The sequence below is a fragment of the Panicum virgatum genome, chromosome 3N (assembly GCF_016808335.1).
Source record: "Panicum virgatum strain AP13 chromosome 3N, P.virgatum_v5, whole genome shotgun sequence".
Lineage (NCBI taxonomy): Eukaryota > Viridiplantae > Streptophyta > Magnoliopsida > Poales > Poaceae > Panicum > Panicum virgatum.
The window spans coordinates 14932420-14948796 of NC_053147.1; the positions used below are offsets into that span (position 1 = coordinate 14932420).

The 16377-nt window shown below is 47.8% G+C and overlaps 3 protein-coding genes and 1 long non-coding RNA gene across 5 annotated transcripts; 3 read left to right on the forward strand and 1 right to left on the reverse strand.

The window, feature by feature from the left end:
* Positions 1–4215: 4215 nt before the first annotated feature.
* LOC120667586 lies at positions 4216–4882 on the forward strand. The gene is made up of 2 exons (XM_039947632.1): positions 4216–4504; positions 4809–4882. Exons 1-2 carry the CDS (start codon positions 4216–4218, stop codon positions 4880–4882), a joined length of 363 nt encoding a protein of 120 aa, XP_039803566.1.
* Positions 4829–6443, forward strand: LOC120664544. The gene is made up of 3 exons (XM_039943809.1): positions 4829–5284; positions 5391–5435; positions 5875–6443. The coding sequence occupies exons 1-3, from the start codon at positions 4914–4916 to the stop codon at positions 6293–6295; spliced, it is 837 nt and encodes a 278-aa protein (XP_039799743.1). The 5' UTR covers positions 4829–4913; the 3' UTR covers positions 6296–6443.
* Positions 6444–6872: 429 nt separating this feature from the next.
* Positions 6873–9297, reverse strand: LOC120664545. 2 transcript variants are annotated; one of them, XR_005670956.1, is made up of 4 exons: positions 8977–9297; positions 8815–8898; positions 7370–7927; positions 6873–7133 (listed from the first exon to the last, which is right to left on the reverse strand). It is a non-coding gene; the product is annotated as an uncharacterized LOC120664545 (long non-coding RNA). The 2 variants fall into 2 exon arrangements; XR_005670955.1 differs by having other exon boundaries at positions 7067–7927; positions 8977–9296.
* Positions 9298–10056: 759 nt separating this feature from the next.
* Positions 10057–15177, forward strand: LOC120664543 (probable isoprenylcysteine alpha-carbonyl methylesterase ICME). Its single transcript, XM_039943808.1, has 13 exons — positions 10057–10117; positions 10153–10460; positions 11529–11605; positions 11823–11892; positions 11967–12047; positions 12128–12202; positions 12356–12457; positions 12576–12713; positions 13139–13204; positions 13281–13421; positions 13900–13990; positions 14417–14582; positions 14723–15177. The coding sequence occupies exons 2-12, from the start codon at positions 10222–10224 to the stop codon at positions 14576–14578; spliced, it is 1242 nt and encodes a 413-aa protein (XP_039799742.1). The 5' UTR covers positions 10057–10117; positions 10153–10221; the 3' UTR covers positions 14579–14582; positions 14723–15177.
* The last annotated feature ends 1200 nt before the right edge of the window (positions 15178–16377 follow it).

Genomic DNA, 16377 nt, shown 5'->3' on the forward strand with positions numbered 1-16377 from the left:
CAGCGGCAATGCCATGGCGCCCGAGGTGACTATGATCTGCATAGACAACTCGGAGTGGCCTTACCGCCGTTTCTCTGTCGGTGAACCCCGATCTTGAACTAATCTCCTCCAACAACACCCGCAGGCGCGCCGACACGCCCCCGCGGGGCAAACCAAACCCACGGTCAGCACCCGAGTCACGCCCTTGAGGGATCAAGCCTCTGCAGGGCTGATGCTCATCCCATCAAAGGCTCGGGGGCTACTGTCGGGTACCATGATTAGGGGCACCCTAACCAGGGGACTAAACCGCCTTGAAAATGCAAAACATGTGTTAAAGCAACCAGGCCCACGAAGGCCTACAGTCTCCTTCCGATCCAAAGGAAAGGAAATGACTCAAAAAGGCCCAATACGCAGCCCACCTCCATAGTACGGCCCATTCGAAACCAACCTCGAACCCGCGGAGCGATCTCCACTTCGCTCGAGGCCTCCCCGCCGAGACCCTCGACAGCGCACCGCAGCTCCACTTCGCTCGAGGGTAGTGGACCTACCCTCGAGAGAGCAGGCCAACTCCGCTTCGCTCGAGGCTACCCCTCGGCAGACGGAGTTACCGATCCGCCGGCTCACCGTCCGCCTGACAGAAGCCATAAATGCCAACCACTCCGCCGCGGAGTGGGAGGTCAGGCGGCATCAGGCCACCACGCCGCACAGCGGCTGTGACCAGAATCCCATCCGCCAACTCCAGTCACTGCTCAGCCATCCCCAGCACTGTGGTGCCTTTGTGGGAACCTACGACTCCCTGTGCGAGCGTGCCCAGTACTGCTCCCACCACTGTGCTGCCAACTCCCCGTACTACCCCGTGTACTTTTTCCCCTACAGAACCCTTGACCGGCATGGGTGCGACCCTCGAATGCGGCTCGAGCCTTGACCAGAGCAAGACCCCCGCCCGCAGGACCCTCGGCGCCCTGCCACGTCGAGTACGGAGGACGGTACCCTCCACAGCAATCACCACGACGCCCACTGGAGCCGCAAGGACGCCGGCGCGATCTCCGCAAGGCTAAGGACGACGCTCAGGACAACCGTACCCCCGACGCCATGATCTCCAGTGTCCCACAGTGTACTATCTACATTAGTTGTTCGCTGTGCGCCCCCGATTCGGGGAGAAAACGGCGACTTCTTCCCCCTCCCGTACATGCCACCCCTCCTTGTTTCTATAAAAGGGGAGGCGGGCTCTATCTTCTCCATCATCTCTCTTGCCTCCACGCTCTCATATGACCAACTCCTTAGCTTCGCCCGCTCGTTCTCCTGATATTGGCACTTGCCTCAATCACCTAGCAGAGACTTGGGAGCTTCCCTCCCTCTCTCGCCTCGCTTGTACCCCCACTACAGGCACTCCCGGTGCAAGATAGTACAGTGCACTCCCCCTCGTGCGTTCCTGTGTTGCCTCTTGCATCAACCATCCAGGATGAGAGATCACGCATCATCTTCACTAGTTGGTGCCGGACCGCCGGATCAGGACACTGACAGCTCTCAAATGAATTCTGGATGACACTTCTCTTGCGCGACCGGCCTTGCTATCAACTTCCACAAGTCCACTTTCGTGCCAATGAATGTGGACGCAACCTATGCCACCGAGATGGCCGACATCTTAGGCTGCGGCATCTCTTCCTTCCCCCAAACGTACTTGGGCCTCCCCCTGTCACCGCACAAGCTCAGGTGTTCAGATTACTTGCCCATGCTCAATCCCTTTGATCGCTACTTAGCAGGATGGAAAGCACGCTTGCTGAGTACTGGTGGCCGCATGGTTTTGGTCAATGCGGTTTTGAGCAGCTTGCTTATCTACTACATGTCTTCTATCCTCTTGCCGAAGTATGTCAGGGACTATATTGATGCAAGACGCCGTGCTTTCCTTTGGACTGGGGAGGAAAAGTGCCACGGCTCTAGCTGCTTAGTGGCTTGGGAGGACGTCTGTAGAAACAAAGAACATGGTGGCCTCGGCCTCAGGAACCTAGACGACATGAATCATTGCCTGTTGCTGAAATTTGTTCACAAGCTGCATGATGACAGCTCGCCCCCCTGGAAGCGATGGTTCCTGTCACATTCTGTTTTGGGCCGTGGATCCACTCATGACTCCTACCTTGGTAAGCTGGTTGCTACTGAGCTTGATCGGTACCGAGAGCTGACTACCGTTCGTATTGGCAATGGTGCTTATACTTCTTTTTGGCATGATCGCTGGCTTCTTGGATGCCCCCTGCGAGAGACTTTCCCGGCACTCTACTCCGATGTTCTCACCCAGGATATCCTTGTTCGAGATGCGCTGGTCCCTGATCTCCAACACCACCTGCGCGATCGGCTCACCAACGCCACCAGCGCCGAGCTTGAAGTTCTCCAGAGTTGCCTTTAGCACTTCTTCCTCAATGAACGTCAAGATGTCCGTCTTCTTAACACCACATCTCGTGCTCCTTTTTCTACCCGTGCAGCCTACCAGGCCATCCAAGATGTGGCTTCTCCGGGCGAAGCCATGAAAATCTGGGAGACTCGGCTGCCCAAGAAAGTTATGTTCTTTGGTTGGCTTCGGAAACGTGGACGCCTTAACACGCGGGCGTACCTCCATCACAGAAACATCAGGACCCTTGAGGAATCTTGGTGTGTTCACTGTCCAGGTGAGCTCGAGACGGACATTCACATCTTCTCCCGCTGTCCCAAAGCCCAGTCGATATGGGCAACACTTGGTATCTCCGTCCCAGACACCCTGGTGCACCGTCCGTGGGACATTGGCGCGCACATCCCCCTCCCCGATGCAGTTCGAGTGGATTTCTTCTTGCTGACCCTTTGGCATGTATGGAAAGCTAGGAACGTTATGATCTTTGAACAAGCCAACTACTCCCCCCTGGACGTTCTTAATCGCGTGGCCAAGGACCTCGACCACTGGTCGTGCAGATACAAGAAACACTTTGTGGCGATTCTAGAGTGGCGGGCATGGCTCGCCTTCTGTATCTCTCCTGATTCCTTCCCAAACCCTCCCTTGTAATTCACTCCTGGTATGCCGGGAGATAATCTTTGTAAAAACAGTTTTTTCTAATGGCAGGTGGGGACCCCTTGATATTGCTCGAAAAAAAACTATAAATACGTGTTGGATTCCATTTGAACCATGATGTTACTGAAAATTTATACAATAAAATATGATCCAGTATGAATATATTATATTTTTAAAATCATCATTTGAACACAATCTTTCAACATTTGAATATATATTTTCAACATTTTCATGTAAGATGTTGAACCAGTTTATCTAAAATATTGAACAAAGTTTATATATATGTGAATCTGATCTTTTAAATTGTTGACTATATTAGATTAATATTTTAAACATATAGGTTACAAAGCCGCATAACAAAAAATAATGAATTGAAAGACATACCTGCCACCTGGTGACCGCATGTTGGCTAGCACCCACGTGTCGGTGATTGCTTGATTGGACCATGGAGAGTGTGGCGCGGCAATCGAGTTACTGGTGGGACCATGTAGAAATCGAGGTGGGCAGCTCCTCCGGTCCTCCCCGCGACCCGCCTCCAGTCCAAGGTTCGCAAGAGGGGAGAGAAAGCATGTGGGTCCCACAAAACATTGGAAAGTGGATCAAAAGCGGGATTGTTGGAGAGAGTACCTCTTGTGCTGATTTGGATTGTCTTAGGCCGCGTTTAGATCGCGAAAAACTTTGGATTACGATACTGTAGCATGTTTCGTTTTTATTTGGTAATTAATGTCCAATCATAGATTAATTAACGTCGTTAGATTCATCTCGTGGTAATCAGTCAGACTGTGTAATTAGTTATTTTTTTTAACTACATTTAATACTTCATGCATGTGTTGAAAAATTCGATGTGACGGAAAAATTTGGGAACTTTTTGGGAACTAAACGCGGCCTTAGAGCGAGTAACTAGTTGCAACCGTTGCGGTTTTTTTTTATTTTTACAAAAATATATTTTCGTTTTCGAAATTTACAGAAATATACACCGGCCGCCCTGCTGCCGGGCGACCGGGACCTGGTCGCCCCGCTGCGGGGCGGCAGGGGCTTTTGTGAAAAATTTTTTGCAAAAATATTTGCGCGCAGATCCCTGGGTCCGTCGCCCGGCAGCGGGGCGTCAGGCCCCCCAGGCCGCCCGGCTGCAGGGCGACCGGCCGCCATCCCGAGGCGGTAGTCGACGCCGGCGATGGTGAAGCTAGCTAGTGCGCGCGGCCATGGTGAAGCTGGCGACGGTGCACAAGTGCCGCGCGTACAGCCTCGGCGCGGGGTCCGGCAGCGCGGCGTCGCACAACCGGTGGGAGTACATCAACGCCGGCGTGTACGTGTTCGCGGTGGTCCTCCTGGTGGCCGGGTTCCTGGCGCAGCTCCTCCTCCTCGCGCCGTGGATCGGCCGGGCGGGCCTCGTGGCGATCGCGATCGGGCTCGCTGCCGTGCTGGCCGTCAACGCGCACGACCTCCTGGCGCACGTCGCCGGCGTCGACTACCGCCTCGGGACGGCGGCCAGTCGCCCTGCAGCCGGGCGGCCAGGGCCGGCCGCCCCGCTGCCGGGCGGCCGGCCCCCAGGGACCTGCGCACAAATATTTTCGCAAAAAATTTTGCACAAAAGCCCCACTGCGGGGTCCTGGCCGCCCGGCAGCGGGGCGGCCGGGGTATATTCCTGTAAATTTCGAAAACGAAAATATATTTTTGTAAAAAACGAAAATAAAAAATAAAAAAAATAAAAAACCGCGCAACCGTTGGAGGAGGCCTAACGGGCCGTGTTGGGCCGGGCAACGCCAGCGCTTCCCGTCGCACGAAAATTATATAGGCAGCCAACCTCCAACACCTCCGTCGTCTTCGCCGCGGTTTGTACAATCCATATCCTCGATCTGTGCTGCATGATGGCGGGCAGGCCCAGACAATCCACGCCGTCATGGTCAGACCTCCAGCCGGAACTTCTGGGCCTCGTCCTCAGCCGGCTCCCCTCCCTAACCGACCGTATCCGGCTCCGAGAGGTCTGCCACCAGTGGTGCCGCGCCGCCCGGATGGCGCCCCTGCTGCCCACCCGTGGGTGGCCCTCCACGACGCGACCTTCGTCAGCCTCCCGGCCGGGGAGACCCACCGCGTGCCTCTACCGGACGACGGCGCTCGCCGTCTTGGCTGCCATGGCTCCGTGGGCAGATGGCTCCTCTTCCAGGACAAAATCGACGGCGCGTGCTCGCTCGTGGACCCAATCTCCAGGGCCGCTGCAGTGCGGCTTCCTCGGCTGCCCTCCTTTGCTCCCCTGGGAGCACATACCACGAGGTCGTTCTTCAAGCTGGCGCTGCCCTCGTCCAGGCGCGTGTCTCCGGATTCCCTTTTCGCTGTGCTGATCACCATCGGAGATAAAAGTTCGATTTCTGTCGGCCAGGCTTCGACTGCTGCTGGTGCTGCGTCATTCAGAGTGCCCCATGAGGCCATATCACAGTGGCGGAGCTATGTGTCGGCAAAAGAGGGCCATTGCCTCCTAGATCAAAATAGAATCACATAGGTATATACATAGATATATGCAAAATTGAAGTTTTCAAGGCCCATCTTGTGTACACCCAATCACCCAGACTGGGCTAGAAATTGCAGACGGCACGCAGCGCCGAGATGACTGGCACATCGCCGCTCATGCCTTGTCGCCTCGTCTTCCCTTGCCCCCCGGTCTACAGTCTCCATCGTCTGCCGGTCGCCGGTGTCTGCAGCCGGTTGGGAGATGAATCGGACTGTGGCTGCCGCAACCCATCAATCTCAATCAGTTTGTGGTTGATCCAATCCCTAGCGCCACCTACTAGGAACATACTTCTTCCTCCTTGGTTCTTAGTCAGGGAAAAATAGCCCCCCTTCGATTCATTTCTAGCTCTGCCACTGCCATATCATGCCGCGTTCTTCGACGGAAAGCTGTACGCGATCTCGCACAGCAACAAGCTCTTCGCCCTCGACATTGATTCGAGCGAACAAGGCGAGCCCAGAATCCAATCTATGAGATGCGTAGCTGACTCCATCAATGATTCAGGGACTACATCGCGAGCCTTTCCTGACGGGTATGTCGACCACACATATTGGAGATATCTTGTTGAATCTGGTGGCAGGTTGCTGCAGATAAGGCGGCTGGCTAGGATCCCCTCCATTGCGCGAGGTTGTGATAGAGCGCGACGGTGTCGTACTGTTTCATTTGACCTCTTCGAAGCAGACTTGACCGGTTCCTGTGGCCAATGGAGACCGGTCAGCAATTTGGGAGGGCAAGCTATCTTCGTTGGCACATACTCTAGGTCTCTTCCTGCTTTCTGAATGTGGAGCTCAGGAGGATTGTGTCTACTTCATGTGTGACCAGGGTAGTGGATATTGTGATAAAGATCCTTTTCACGATTGTGGTTTGTTCCACGTGAGAAATGGGATGATCACGCCTATGCTGCCAAAGATTGCGGTCGTGCCGACGCCAGGTAATGATGAAACGGTGTGCAAGGGACGTCCTGCTTGGTTTTCCCATACTGAATCTATGTAATCTGCAATCCAGTATGACATGCTTTGCTGTTTAAGGATGAATTCTCATGTAGGGCTAGTTTGGGAGCCAGTCCCAGATTATCCCGTGGAATAGAAGCCCCGGCGGGAATTCCACTAGCGAGGCGATTCCCTGGGCAGCGCTCCCCAACCCCTCCCCCCATCCCTGTCGCTGTTTGGAGGACAGAGGACAGCAAGGGCAGACCAGTGGCAAATAAATTGATAGCTGTCATCCGATATGCTGCTACTCCTAGTAAATTGGCGGTTGCTAATTTTTACATGTACACGAGTAAATTCACAGCTGACAATTCTAGTACTTTGGTAGCTACCAAATTTCATCACGTGTTCTGAATATTTAACCCAGCAATTCACACAATCAACAGCAAGAAATAGATGAGAAATAATTTCACGATCTTTACACAAATATTCAAATTACAATATACAACTATGAGTTAAATAGATATAATTCCATCATAGAGATGGATAGCCTTCCAGGAGCACCATGTCAATCCGGAGATAAACAACACATCGAATGTTGATTTGTATCCACCGCAAGCCATATAAAACAAGATTCATCTTCTATGAAAACCAATACATCATATAGCTGTTTCGGTGTAAAAAAATTCTCCTGTGTAATAGCCACAAGCAAACTAATTTGTGTGGGCCAAGTATGCTGAATCCTAAAATGCTCTAATGATGTTTACTGAAGGACAAAGCAAACAGGGGAAATATCATCCTTTTGACCATTGGTTAGGTGACAAAGCAATATGTAATTATTAGTAGTAGCTTCCAATCATAATTGATGGCAACTGGACTATACATGTGAGATCATTAATGCATCTCAGAAAAGCAATATGTAATTACCTGAAAAATCGTTTCTCCAATACGTAATTCCTGAGCAAAAAAAATGAGCATATATTAATACCTAAGAGAACAATGGGGCTAGTAGCCTAGTACCAGTTGCAAGCCACTATTCTGATTTAATTAGATGGTCCCTGCAATTGCTGTTTGAAAAGCCATAGTATCAACAATAGTACTCTAACTCCCCGATTATGCTCATGCTGATCACTTGATCTAAATAGAATAGTAAAAGGATATGGCCATACTGGCCAGTGCCAGCTGCTAACTGCATACTCTACAAGAGACAATCTCTAATTAGCAGCAGCATTGAAAAAAGGCTGCCAAGTAAAATTGATGGTAACTGAACTATACTCTGTTAAATCACTAACACATCTCAGGAAACCTTTACAGGGAGCCACCACTATACTTATAATTGAGCACAGTAGATGCGTGAACAACAAAGGAGCAATTAAAATTTGATCAAAGCACCGAAGAACAGGGCACACTTTTTCCCAATCATTTAACTCAAATCTGCCAGTTGAGTCCCTCAAGAAGACCGTCGCTGGTTTGGTCCTAAGACATCTGCAATTGCCAATTAGATACACATTAGTTCTCACATCTGAGATCAGTATTACATCCTCACAGCCAGATGTCATCTTCACAACAAGATACATTTAATCATGAGCTGCTCATGTGCCCATCTGTTAAACACGGGAACATGAGATCAAGCTAACTGAAAATTCAACAACAACAATGCAAACTTAAGGCTAAAATGAATTAGTGTTGTAGTTAGTGAAACATGAGATCCAATAACGTAAGTTTTCTATGCCATAGCAACATAATCAGCAGGTTACCAATAGATGTTTGAATCAGCATCAAACATAATTCTGCATGCACAGTCTTTATTTGCAATCAGCAGGTTTACTTGATGCTAGCAAGCATGAGCAGCACAAGAAGAAAACTGATCCACCCAAAGTGTTACTGGTGTAATTCTATAATAATTATTTCTTCAGGTTACCAATAGATGTTTGATGGCAGAACAATGTAACAATGTAAACGGGACTAATCTACTACTCCTTCCATTTTATTTGGCCTGACTGACAAGTCCCAGAAAATTCAGTGAAAGGGAATTTTCCATGAACAGGAGCCGTCAAATTATTATCTGACCTTATTGACTTCAAGCTCACACAAGAATCACAATCACGACAAACAAAAGGTAAAAATTGGGTAAAAGTGAGTGAGAAAAAATTTGGCAGGAAGGCCATACGCCTAACACAATCTGTCACCCATGGAAACGTCGAGATTCATGAGAGGCACTCCAACCCAAGAACTCCAGAGGATGGAGAATTTGGTAATAGCGGCCCTAAATCAGCGCAAGAAAATTCGGAGCTCACATGTGATAGTTTACTGCGATGCTTACCTAGAACAGAATGGGAGGCCAAAGTTAAAACGAAGAATGGGAGGCTTACCTAGAACAAAAATGTCTGGAGGAGATATGAACCGAGTGAACAAGAACTGAATCTTGGAGATAACGACCTTGAAGCCAACAATTTCTGCAAGAGCAAGCAATCAGGAGAGTGGAGTACAAACCCTAGGCAATATTGGAGAGAGTGAAGGAGGGGAGAACTCACATGTGCCGAGGAGGAAGACGAGGTAGAGACGGCCGAGCTGGAGGCGCGGGTGCAAATCAAGATCTCCGAGGGGGTGTTGGTGTTGCAGCGCCGACGGGGAGGCCAAGCGGCAGAGGGGTGGCGGAGGCGGAGCTAGCAACGGGGATGAAGGGGCGGAGGGGTGGCGGCGCCCAGACGCGGAGGAGGAGCGGCGGCGCCCAGACGCGGAGGAGGAGCGGCGGCAGCTCTTGGAGGCGGCGGAGGCAAGGCGACGCTGCTTTTTCCTCGCGACGGGGAAGTGACGCCCGGCCCCTGGAGGTCGGGACGGTTGGCCCCGTGGAAAACTCGCGGATAGGGTCAGACATCCCCTTTTGGTGGGCTTCCAAATCGCGGGGAGATTTGGCCCGTGGCCAGGTTCCACGTGGGTTTTCAGCCCCGGGAAAAGGCCGGGTTCCCGGCGGGATTCCGGGCTTCCAAACTAGTCCGTAAGGTGTGGTTTGAGCCGGTGTGGTCGTACTTTAACAATTCAATATCTCATATGCACGCTATAATGATAGTGTGAAGTTCGCATTATATGAAAATATTTTCAGATATTATGAATACAATGATCCGAACTTGTTTAGTATATTACTCAAATATTACCAGGTTTGAATCTCTGGTAGTCTGGTTGCATGCGCGACTGACAGAAACAAAAAGGAGGAAGTACCTTGTGGGTAGTGCTAACTGCTAACCAACATGTTGATTGAGAGAGAGGTAAGGGCTTTCTGGACGGCAACACATTAGCCTAACGTATGAAGATGAACTGACTGGTGACTCAGCGCTTAATCTAATCCTATCCCCCTATGTCTGAAACTGAAGAACTAAACACATAATAAATGATGGGAATTTTTCAGAAAAGAAGTGACACGTAACCGCCCCCTCCCCGCCTCGCACCGTCATCGCACGCACCCAGAAGCACTCTCGGCGTCGCGACTCGCGCGCTCATCCGCCTCCTAATTTCGGGGGGGGGGGGGGGGGGGGGGGGCGCTCCGCCCCTCTTCGCTGCTCGCTCCCCCAATCTCTCTCCATGACTCCATCTCCACCCACCAACTCGTCCCGCCAGCTTTCTCAAAAAAAGCTCGCTCCCCCAATCTCTCTCCATGACTCCATCTCCACCCACCAACTCGTCCCGCCAGCTTTCTCTCAAAAAAAAAAAAACTCGTCCCGCCAGCCCGATCCGCTCCCCTCGCCCCCACCACCACCAACGGAACGCTCTCAACCGTGGCGATGCAGCCCGGGGGCCAGACCTCCGGCGGCGACGCGGGCGCCGAGGCGGAGGCTTTCGTCCCGGTCGGCGGGCTCCACGGCCTGCGCCGGCGCACCGGGCCGGTCTCGCTCGACTCGAGTCCCCGCAGCGGCCGTGCGGGCGACGGGAGGCGGTCCACCTTCCGGGAGGACGTCGGCCACGCCGCCGCCGAGACGTACCTCGTCACGGGCCTCGCCTTCACCCTGCTCGGATACCTCGGGTGATCTGCATTTACCATTTACTGGCGATTAGCGATCCCCTCTTTCTCTTAATGTAGCTGGCTCCGGTCTCTGCTGAAATTTCGGATGCTGCGATCACGTGGTAGTTATCGAGTTGGATCCTTTGATATGCTTCTATGCGTAGTTTCAGTGTTAAATTCGTTTACCGTTTCCTTGATCGACAGTGGTTACCGTTTGGAGAATTGCACCGGCGTTCATCTCACACCTCCCCGGTAGATCATTATGTATTACAGCCAGGATGCAAGTGGGTACTGCATTAGTTGTGACTCTGTTCGGCTGGCTGTGGCTGGTGCTGATTTGTTGTGAGAGAAAAGTACTCCTGGCTGGTTGGTGGTTGGTGGGTGATGCTGATTTGGTGTGAGAGAAAAGCACAGCTAGCTGGTTGGCTGAATTTGGATGAGTTTTGGGCCAGGCCCAAAGGGGAAAAATCACATACCTAAGTACAGTTGTTGTATACTGTATGTGGAATGTCAAGGGTAATAATTTATAAGAGCAGCAGCAGCATATAGATCATGAGGTAGTGCTAAGGCTGGACACGTCATCCAGATATATAGAATCTCCAGCATATAGATAAGCATGCCAAGTCCTACCTTGAAAAAAAAATCATTCTTGCCTAACTTTTTTGGCCCCCTACTGTTTTCCTTCCCACAATCCCGTAGGTTAATAGATAAGAAATATTATTTTGTGCTTATAGCACTCGGTGCAAAATGAAGTTGCGCAGCTAAGGTGGTGCTTCGCAGCACCCTCCCCTCCAGCACCCCAAAATCCTACGCTGGAGCTGCTCTAGGAACCTGCATGGCTGCATCCCTATTTCTTAAGGTGATAAAAACATGTATTATTGGGAGAAAATTATGAAACATTGCTTTGCCTTTTTTTCACTGTTTCAGAGGGATACCATTGCATCTTTTACATGTGTGTACCAAAATGTTAATTTATGTTGCTAGCTAGAGATTCATATTATGGTATCTACAGTTTTTTTGTCCTTTCACCACAATGCACAAATGCATAGCTCCATGATCAAATTTTTTACATGCTTTCTGATTTTTCAGGGTAGGCTATCGGTGGATATCGCAGCTTATTGCGCTCCTTCTCTATGCAGTTTTACTCATGCCTGGTTTCATAAAAGGTGCACAATAAGTAATTTAGATTTTGGCTGTTCTTGTCCTTTTGGTTATCTTGAAAAATTACAGTTACATATTCTTTGCCTCTTTGCTGTTCAATAGTTCTTGCATTTGCAACCTTTTCTTGTTTCTTTATGCTATTGATATATAAATGACACTGCAGTATGGTTGGCATAACATATTTTAACAATTAATATTTATCCCTTTTTTCTTTGTTTTCAGTTGGGTACTATTATTTCTTTTCAAGTCAGGTTTGTAGAAGTGTAGTCTATGGAGAACAACCAAGAAACAGGAAAGTAATGTGCTATATAACTGCAACAAATTTTGTTTTACTATGCTGGATTTATTGAGGATTTTAGTATGCAGGTTGGATCTGTACATACCCAAAGATCACAGCAAATCTTGTCCAGTTGTGGCATTTGTAACTGGCGGAGCTTGGATCATTGGGTAAATGACAGTCTCCTCACAATAAATTGTAAGGTTCCTTCATGGTGACTTTCCTCGTTAATGATCTCTCTTATATTTAGTTACAAGGCATGGGGTGCTCTCCTTGGAAGGCGGTTGGCAGAGCGAGGAATTATAGTAGCTTGTATTGATTACAGGTGCTGATGCCTTACAACATACAAGGCTTTTGTGATGTTGTTCACCATGTACCTGTCATCCAGATTATGTTTTCGACCTTTTTTTTTTAATTGGTGAGTATTGAATGATTGATTTATCTTCGCTTGTTTGGTGAAAATATGAATGTCTTGCAGAAATTTCCCTCAAGGAACAATAAGTGACATGGTCACTGATGCTTCTGAGGGGATATCATTTGTTTGTAATAATGCTGTTAGCTTTGGAGGGGATCCTAATAAGTAAGTGATACTTCGCCATTTGTTTGCTAGTACTTGCAGTTATCTCTTTAAATTTTGTAGCCTGCTTTAGATCCATTTAATTGTATTTTTAATCAATCAAATTATGACAAATCTGCAGAATATATTTGATGGGTCAATCAGCAGGAGCACATATTGCGGCTTGCGCTCTCTTAGACCAAGCAGTTAAAGAATCTAAGGGAGAGCATACATCTTGGAATATGGCTCAAGTAAAAGCATATTTTGGTTTATCTGGAGGGTGAGAACTTGAATGCCTAGGCTAGGCTGCTGTTTTTTATTATAATAGTAAATGCATATTATTAATTAAATATTGTATCATTAATGATCAATCACGTCTTAAGAGTACTGGCACAGAGAGTTATTTGTCTGACACAAACACTAAAAACGTTTGCATCATGCTTGACTGATGAACCCCAATATGAACCTGTATCTAACCCTTCACTTGACTTTTGCTCATCTGATATTTCCTTTTAGCACAAAAGAATGTACAATAATCTATCTGAGAAACAGTAATACAATTACTCTGTTTTTTTTAACGTAATGGCAGGAGCTCTGCCTTTCAATTAAGAGAGAAAACTACTCTGTTTTCATGGGTCTCAAACTGAGACACTAATATGGTGTTACCAATCCTACATGACATATATGCTTATTTACACTTTGTAGATACAACATTCAAAATTTGGTCAATCACTTTCATGAACGTGGGCTTTATCGTTCAATATTTCTCAGGTAAATAATGTGTTATACTTGTGTTGTAGATGTGTTCTTACTTTACCAGTACTAACTGAATACAAGTATATTTCAGCATAATGGAGGGAGAGGAATCGCTGCCACATTTCTCTCCTGAAATTGTCACCAAGAAATCAAGTGCTGAAGCGATAGCTCTACTACCTGAAATTGTACTAATGCATGGAACAGCAGATTACTCCATACCATCATCTGCCAGGTTCAGTTGTTTTTCCTTCTGGGCTGCTCATTTTAGTTATGTTATTTATACTTGAACCGGTTACATATATCTATTCCTTTATCATGCTTTCTTTTTTCCTCTCTAAAATTCAAATTGGATACATAAACAAAGCTGAAAGCACACTTCAGCCGTTATTCTCCCTTGGAATTCTACTTGTAGATAGGGAACACTATACCAATTTGGCAATTAAGATTTAGATTCTGGTTTTTAATATCATTTAGAATGGCAAATGCTTCAAGTTCCAGAAATGCTTAGACTTTTCAGCTGTACTGTTGTTTGTAAACACTCTCTTGTGCTGCTTGTAGCATTTTTCAATGAAAATTAGTTTGTGACCATTATTCTTGTCTGCAACTTTAGAACTGTATTATTAGTTGGGCGTCCTATGTCTTTCTATTCAATACAATCCTTTCCTGCTCCAACTTCAAGCTGTGGATAACTCTGTTTATTTTTCGTGCAGTGAAACTTTTGCGGATGTCCTTAAACAAGCTGGTGGGAAAGTAAAGCTAAAATTGTATGAAGGGAAAACGCATACAGATGTGTTTTTACAGGTAGGTTATCTTGAATGTCAGAATATTAGTGCTGAAGTAGACATATCACCTTGGCTCATACGCTTGATCAACTAACATGCTGCTATGTGAATTGCTTTTGTGAAATTTCATGAATTTGTTGTGTAACTCAAACGAGTAGGATTCCAGAACAATGTTCATTTTTTTACATATATTACTGCATGAACTTCATCATGTTTTATTCCAAAGAAATGATAATAAACTTCAACATGTGCCTGAGCTGTAAAACAGTAAAGACCTATTTGAATGCTGCCATTTTACAGGAGTTCTGCACAAAATTCATTGGAAAATTTCTGCCATCCAGAACTTCAAATACTTAACCTTTTAACGTGCCTAAAGCCACCGGTACAAAATACATAAGAAAAAGGACAACTTTGTTCTTAGTCTTGACTTCATGCTCCATTGTAGGATCCACTTAGAGGCGGCAGAGACCAACTGGTTGAAGATGTTATTTCTGTTATCCACGCTGATGATGCACATGCGCGCGAGAAGGATGCTTTGGCACCTACCCCTGAACGCCTGGTTTATGAGTGGCAAATAAAGCTGGCACGCCAAATTAGTCCCTTCTGAACAGGTTTTGTTTCTTTTCAAATCAATACTCTGCGGTCAGAATGATCTTTTTGGTTCCGCTTAGGTTTCTCCTGTTCCTCTTTCAGTGTTTGCGATATGCGTGCTTTTGTGTACTGCTGAGATTTTTAGTTTATTTTGTGATAGGTCTGCACGCAGAAAGGGGTTCACCAAGACATTTGCTCGTTGGTACTATTTAGCAAGCATGCACAAGAAAGGTATATGCATCTATGGTGAATGTGTGCAACTTGGGTACTACATGGGGGTTCAGAATCTGGGCCAAGCGAACGGAGCTTCAACTTCAGTCCTTGGCTGAGGGCGCCAGGTGGTCACTGATCGAACAAAGTTTTTAGGGATCTCTAGGCTGTAGGCAATGCTCTACTGCATACTGTACTTTCTTATGCATTAGACGTGTTTTTTTTTGTTGCTTTTGACGAATGCGTACAAAGTTTACAGAATGACAATACGATCTGTAAATACAATAGGATGTTGTATCATAATATGTCACCAATTCATGGGAAAAGTTGTTAGATGTAGAAATGCACTGCATCACATTTACTGACATGACATTCCATTTTTTAAAAGAAAACATTGCTCAACAATAGAATTTGTTTGGAGTAGAAAATATCCTACAGGAACAGGAGCAATATATATCTGTTGCCATTGAGCTCAGACATTTTGTACATGGCCTGCCAATGTCCGCTGTTTGGTCGAGCAGCGAGGTGTCGGCAACCGACGTGCCTGCGTCCGGGAGGTCGGCGCCGCGCTCCACGCCGTGTCGCCGGGCGCGGTGGCCTCCTCTCCGTGCCGCATCCTCTTTGTAGGAGTAGCAGCTCGTGTCGTGTGATGGTCTTGCTCCTGTCACTCTCACCTCCCATTCCTGGACTCTCATCGTGCATGCAAGCAAGTTAGGTGACCAACATCGGATGCCGGCGGCGGCCGTGCCGATCCGACCGATCTGCTGACGAAATCTCGTCCAAAGGATTCTGCTCGCCGTATGGTCGGTATGGCTGGCTGCATCGCATCACGTCTGCACAACTCATTAGGTCACCTAATTGCAAGCACGCGTACGTGTCAGGGAGTCAAATCTTGCTCCTGATGACACATGTAATCCTCGTCACCACTCACCAGAAGATTAGTCCATTGCAGTTCAGATGCCGGTGTGCAGCTCTATGATTAAAGATTATTATAGGGTGTGTTTAGTTCCCACAAAAACTCTTAATTTTCCATCACATCGAAACATTAAATATAGCAAATGACCCATGCATGGAGTACTAAATGTAGGTAAATAAAAAAATTAATTGCATAGTTTTGATATAAGTTGCGAGACGAATCTTTTGAGCCTAGTTAGGTCATGGTAGGACAATATTTTCCACGAACAAACGAAAAATGCTACAGTGTCCGATGTGACTTTTTCTCCCACCTTTTCAAGAATCTAAACACACCCATACTAGCACGCGATTTGCGGTACTGAGCAGCTGAGGTGACCACAAATGGTCAGCTATGGAGCTCTGGTAACATGTAGACTTATCAGGTTCAGGCTATCAGAAATTCAGCATGCACGCACCCTATACCCTGGTGCCTGGCTAACAATGCACAGTGGTTTTACCTTCCATCCTGCTTGCTTGGTGTTTTTACAGAATCAGTGGAGGTACAGTAACAAGTAACCCCTGCTGTTGCTGCCGTCCTCCTCTCCCCTTCCTCCTCCCTGAGCGGCTGAGCCATCAGCAGTGGAAGGACGAAGGACTGCTGGTGTACTAGGCAACATCCTGAGGAACCGCGGAGAGCAGACGCGAGGCACT

Coding starts and splice junctions, on each gene's coding strand:
- LOC120664543 (XM_039943808.1), top strand. CDS start 10,222: ATGCAGCCCGGGGGCCAGACCTCCGGCGGCGACGCGGGCGCCGAGGCG. Junction 10,461..11,528: donor ACCCTGCTCGGATACCTCGG/GTGATCTGCATT, acceptor CTGATTTTTCAG/GGTAGGCTATCGGTGGATAT. Junction 12,714..13,138: donor TATTTTGGTTTATCTGGAGG/GTGAGAACTTGA, acceptor TACACTTTGTAG/ATACAACATTCAAAATTTGG.
- LOC120667586 (XM_039947632.1), top strand. CDS start 4,216: ATGGTGAAGCTGGCGACGGTGCACAAGTGCCGCGCGTACAGCCTCGGC. Junction 4,505..4,808: donor CCGCCTCGGGACGGCGGCCA/GTCGCCCTGCAG, acceptor AAAATTATATAG/GCAGCCAACCTCCAACACCT.
- LOC120664544 (XM_039943809.1), top strand. CDS start 4,914: ATGGTCAGACCTCCAGCCGGAACTTCTGGGCCTCGTCCTCAGCCGGCT. Junction 5,285..5,390: donor CTGGGAGCACATACCACGAG/GTCGTTCTTCAA, acceptor TCTGTCGGCCAG/GCTTCGACTGCTGCTGGTGC. Junction 5,436..5,874: donor CATTCAGAGTGCCCCATGAG/GCCATATCACAG, acceptor AGCTCTGCCACT/GCCATATCATGCCGCGTTCT.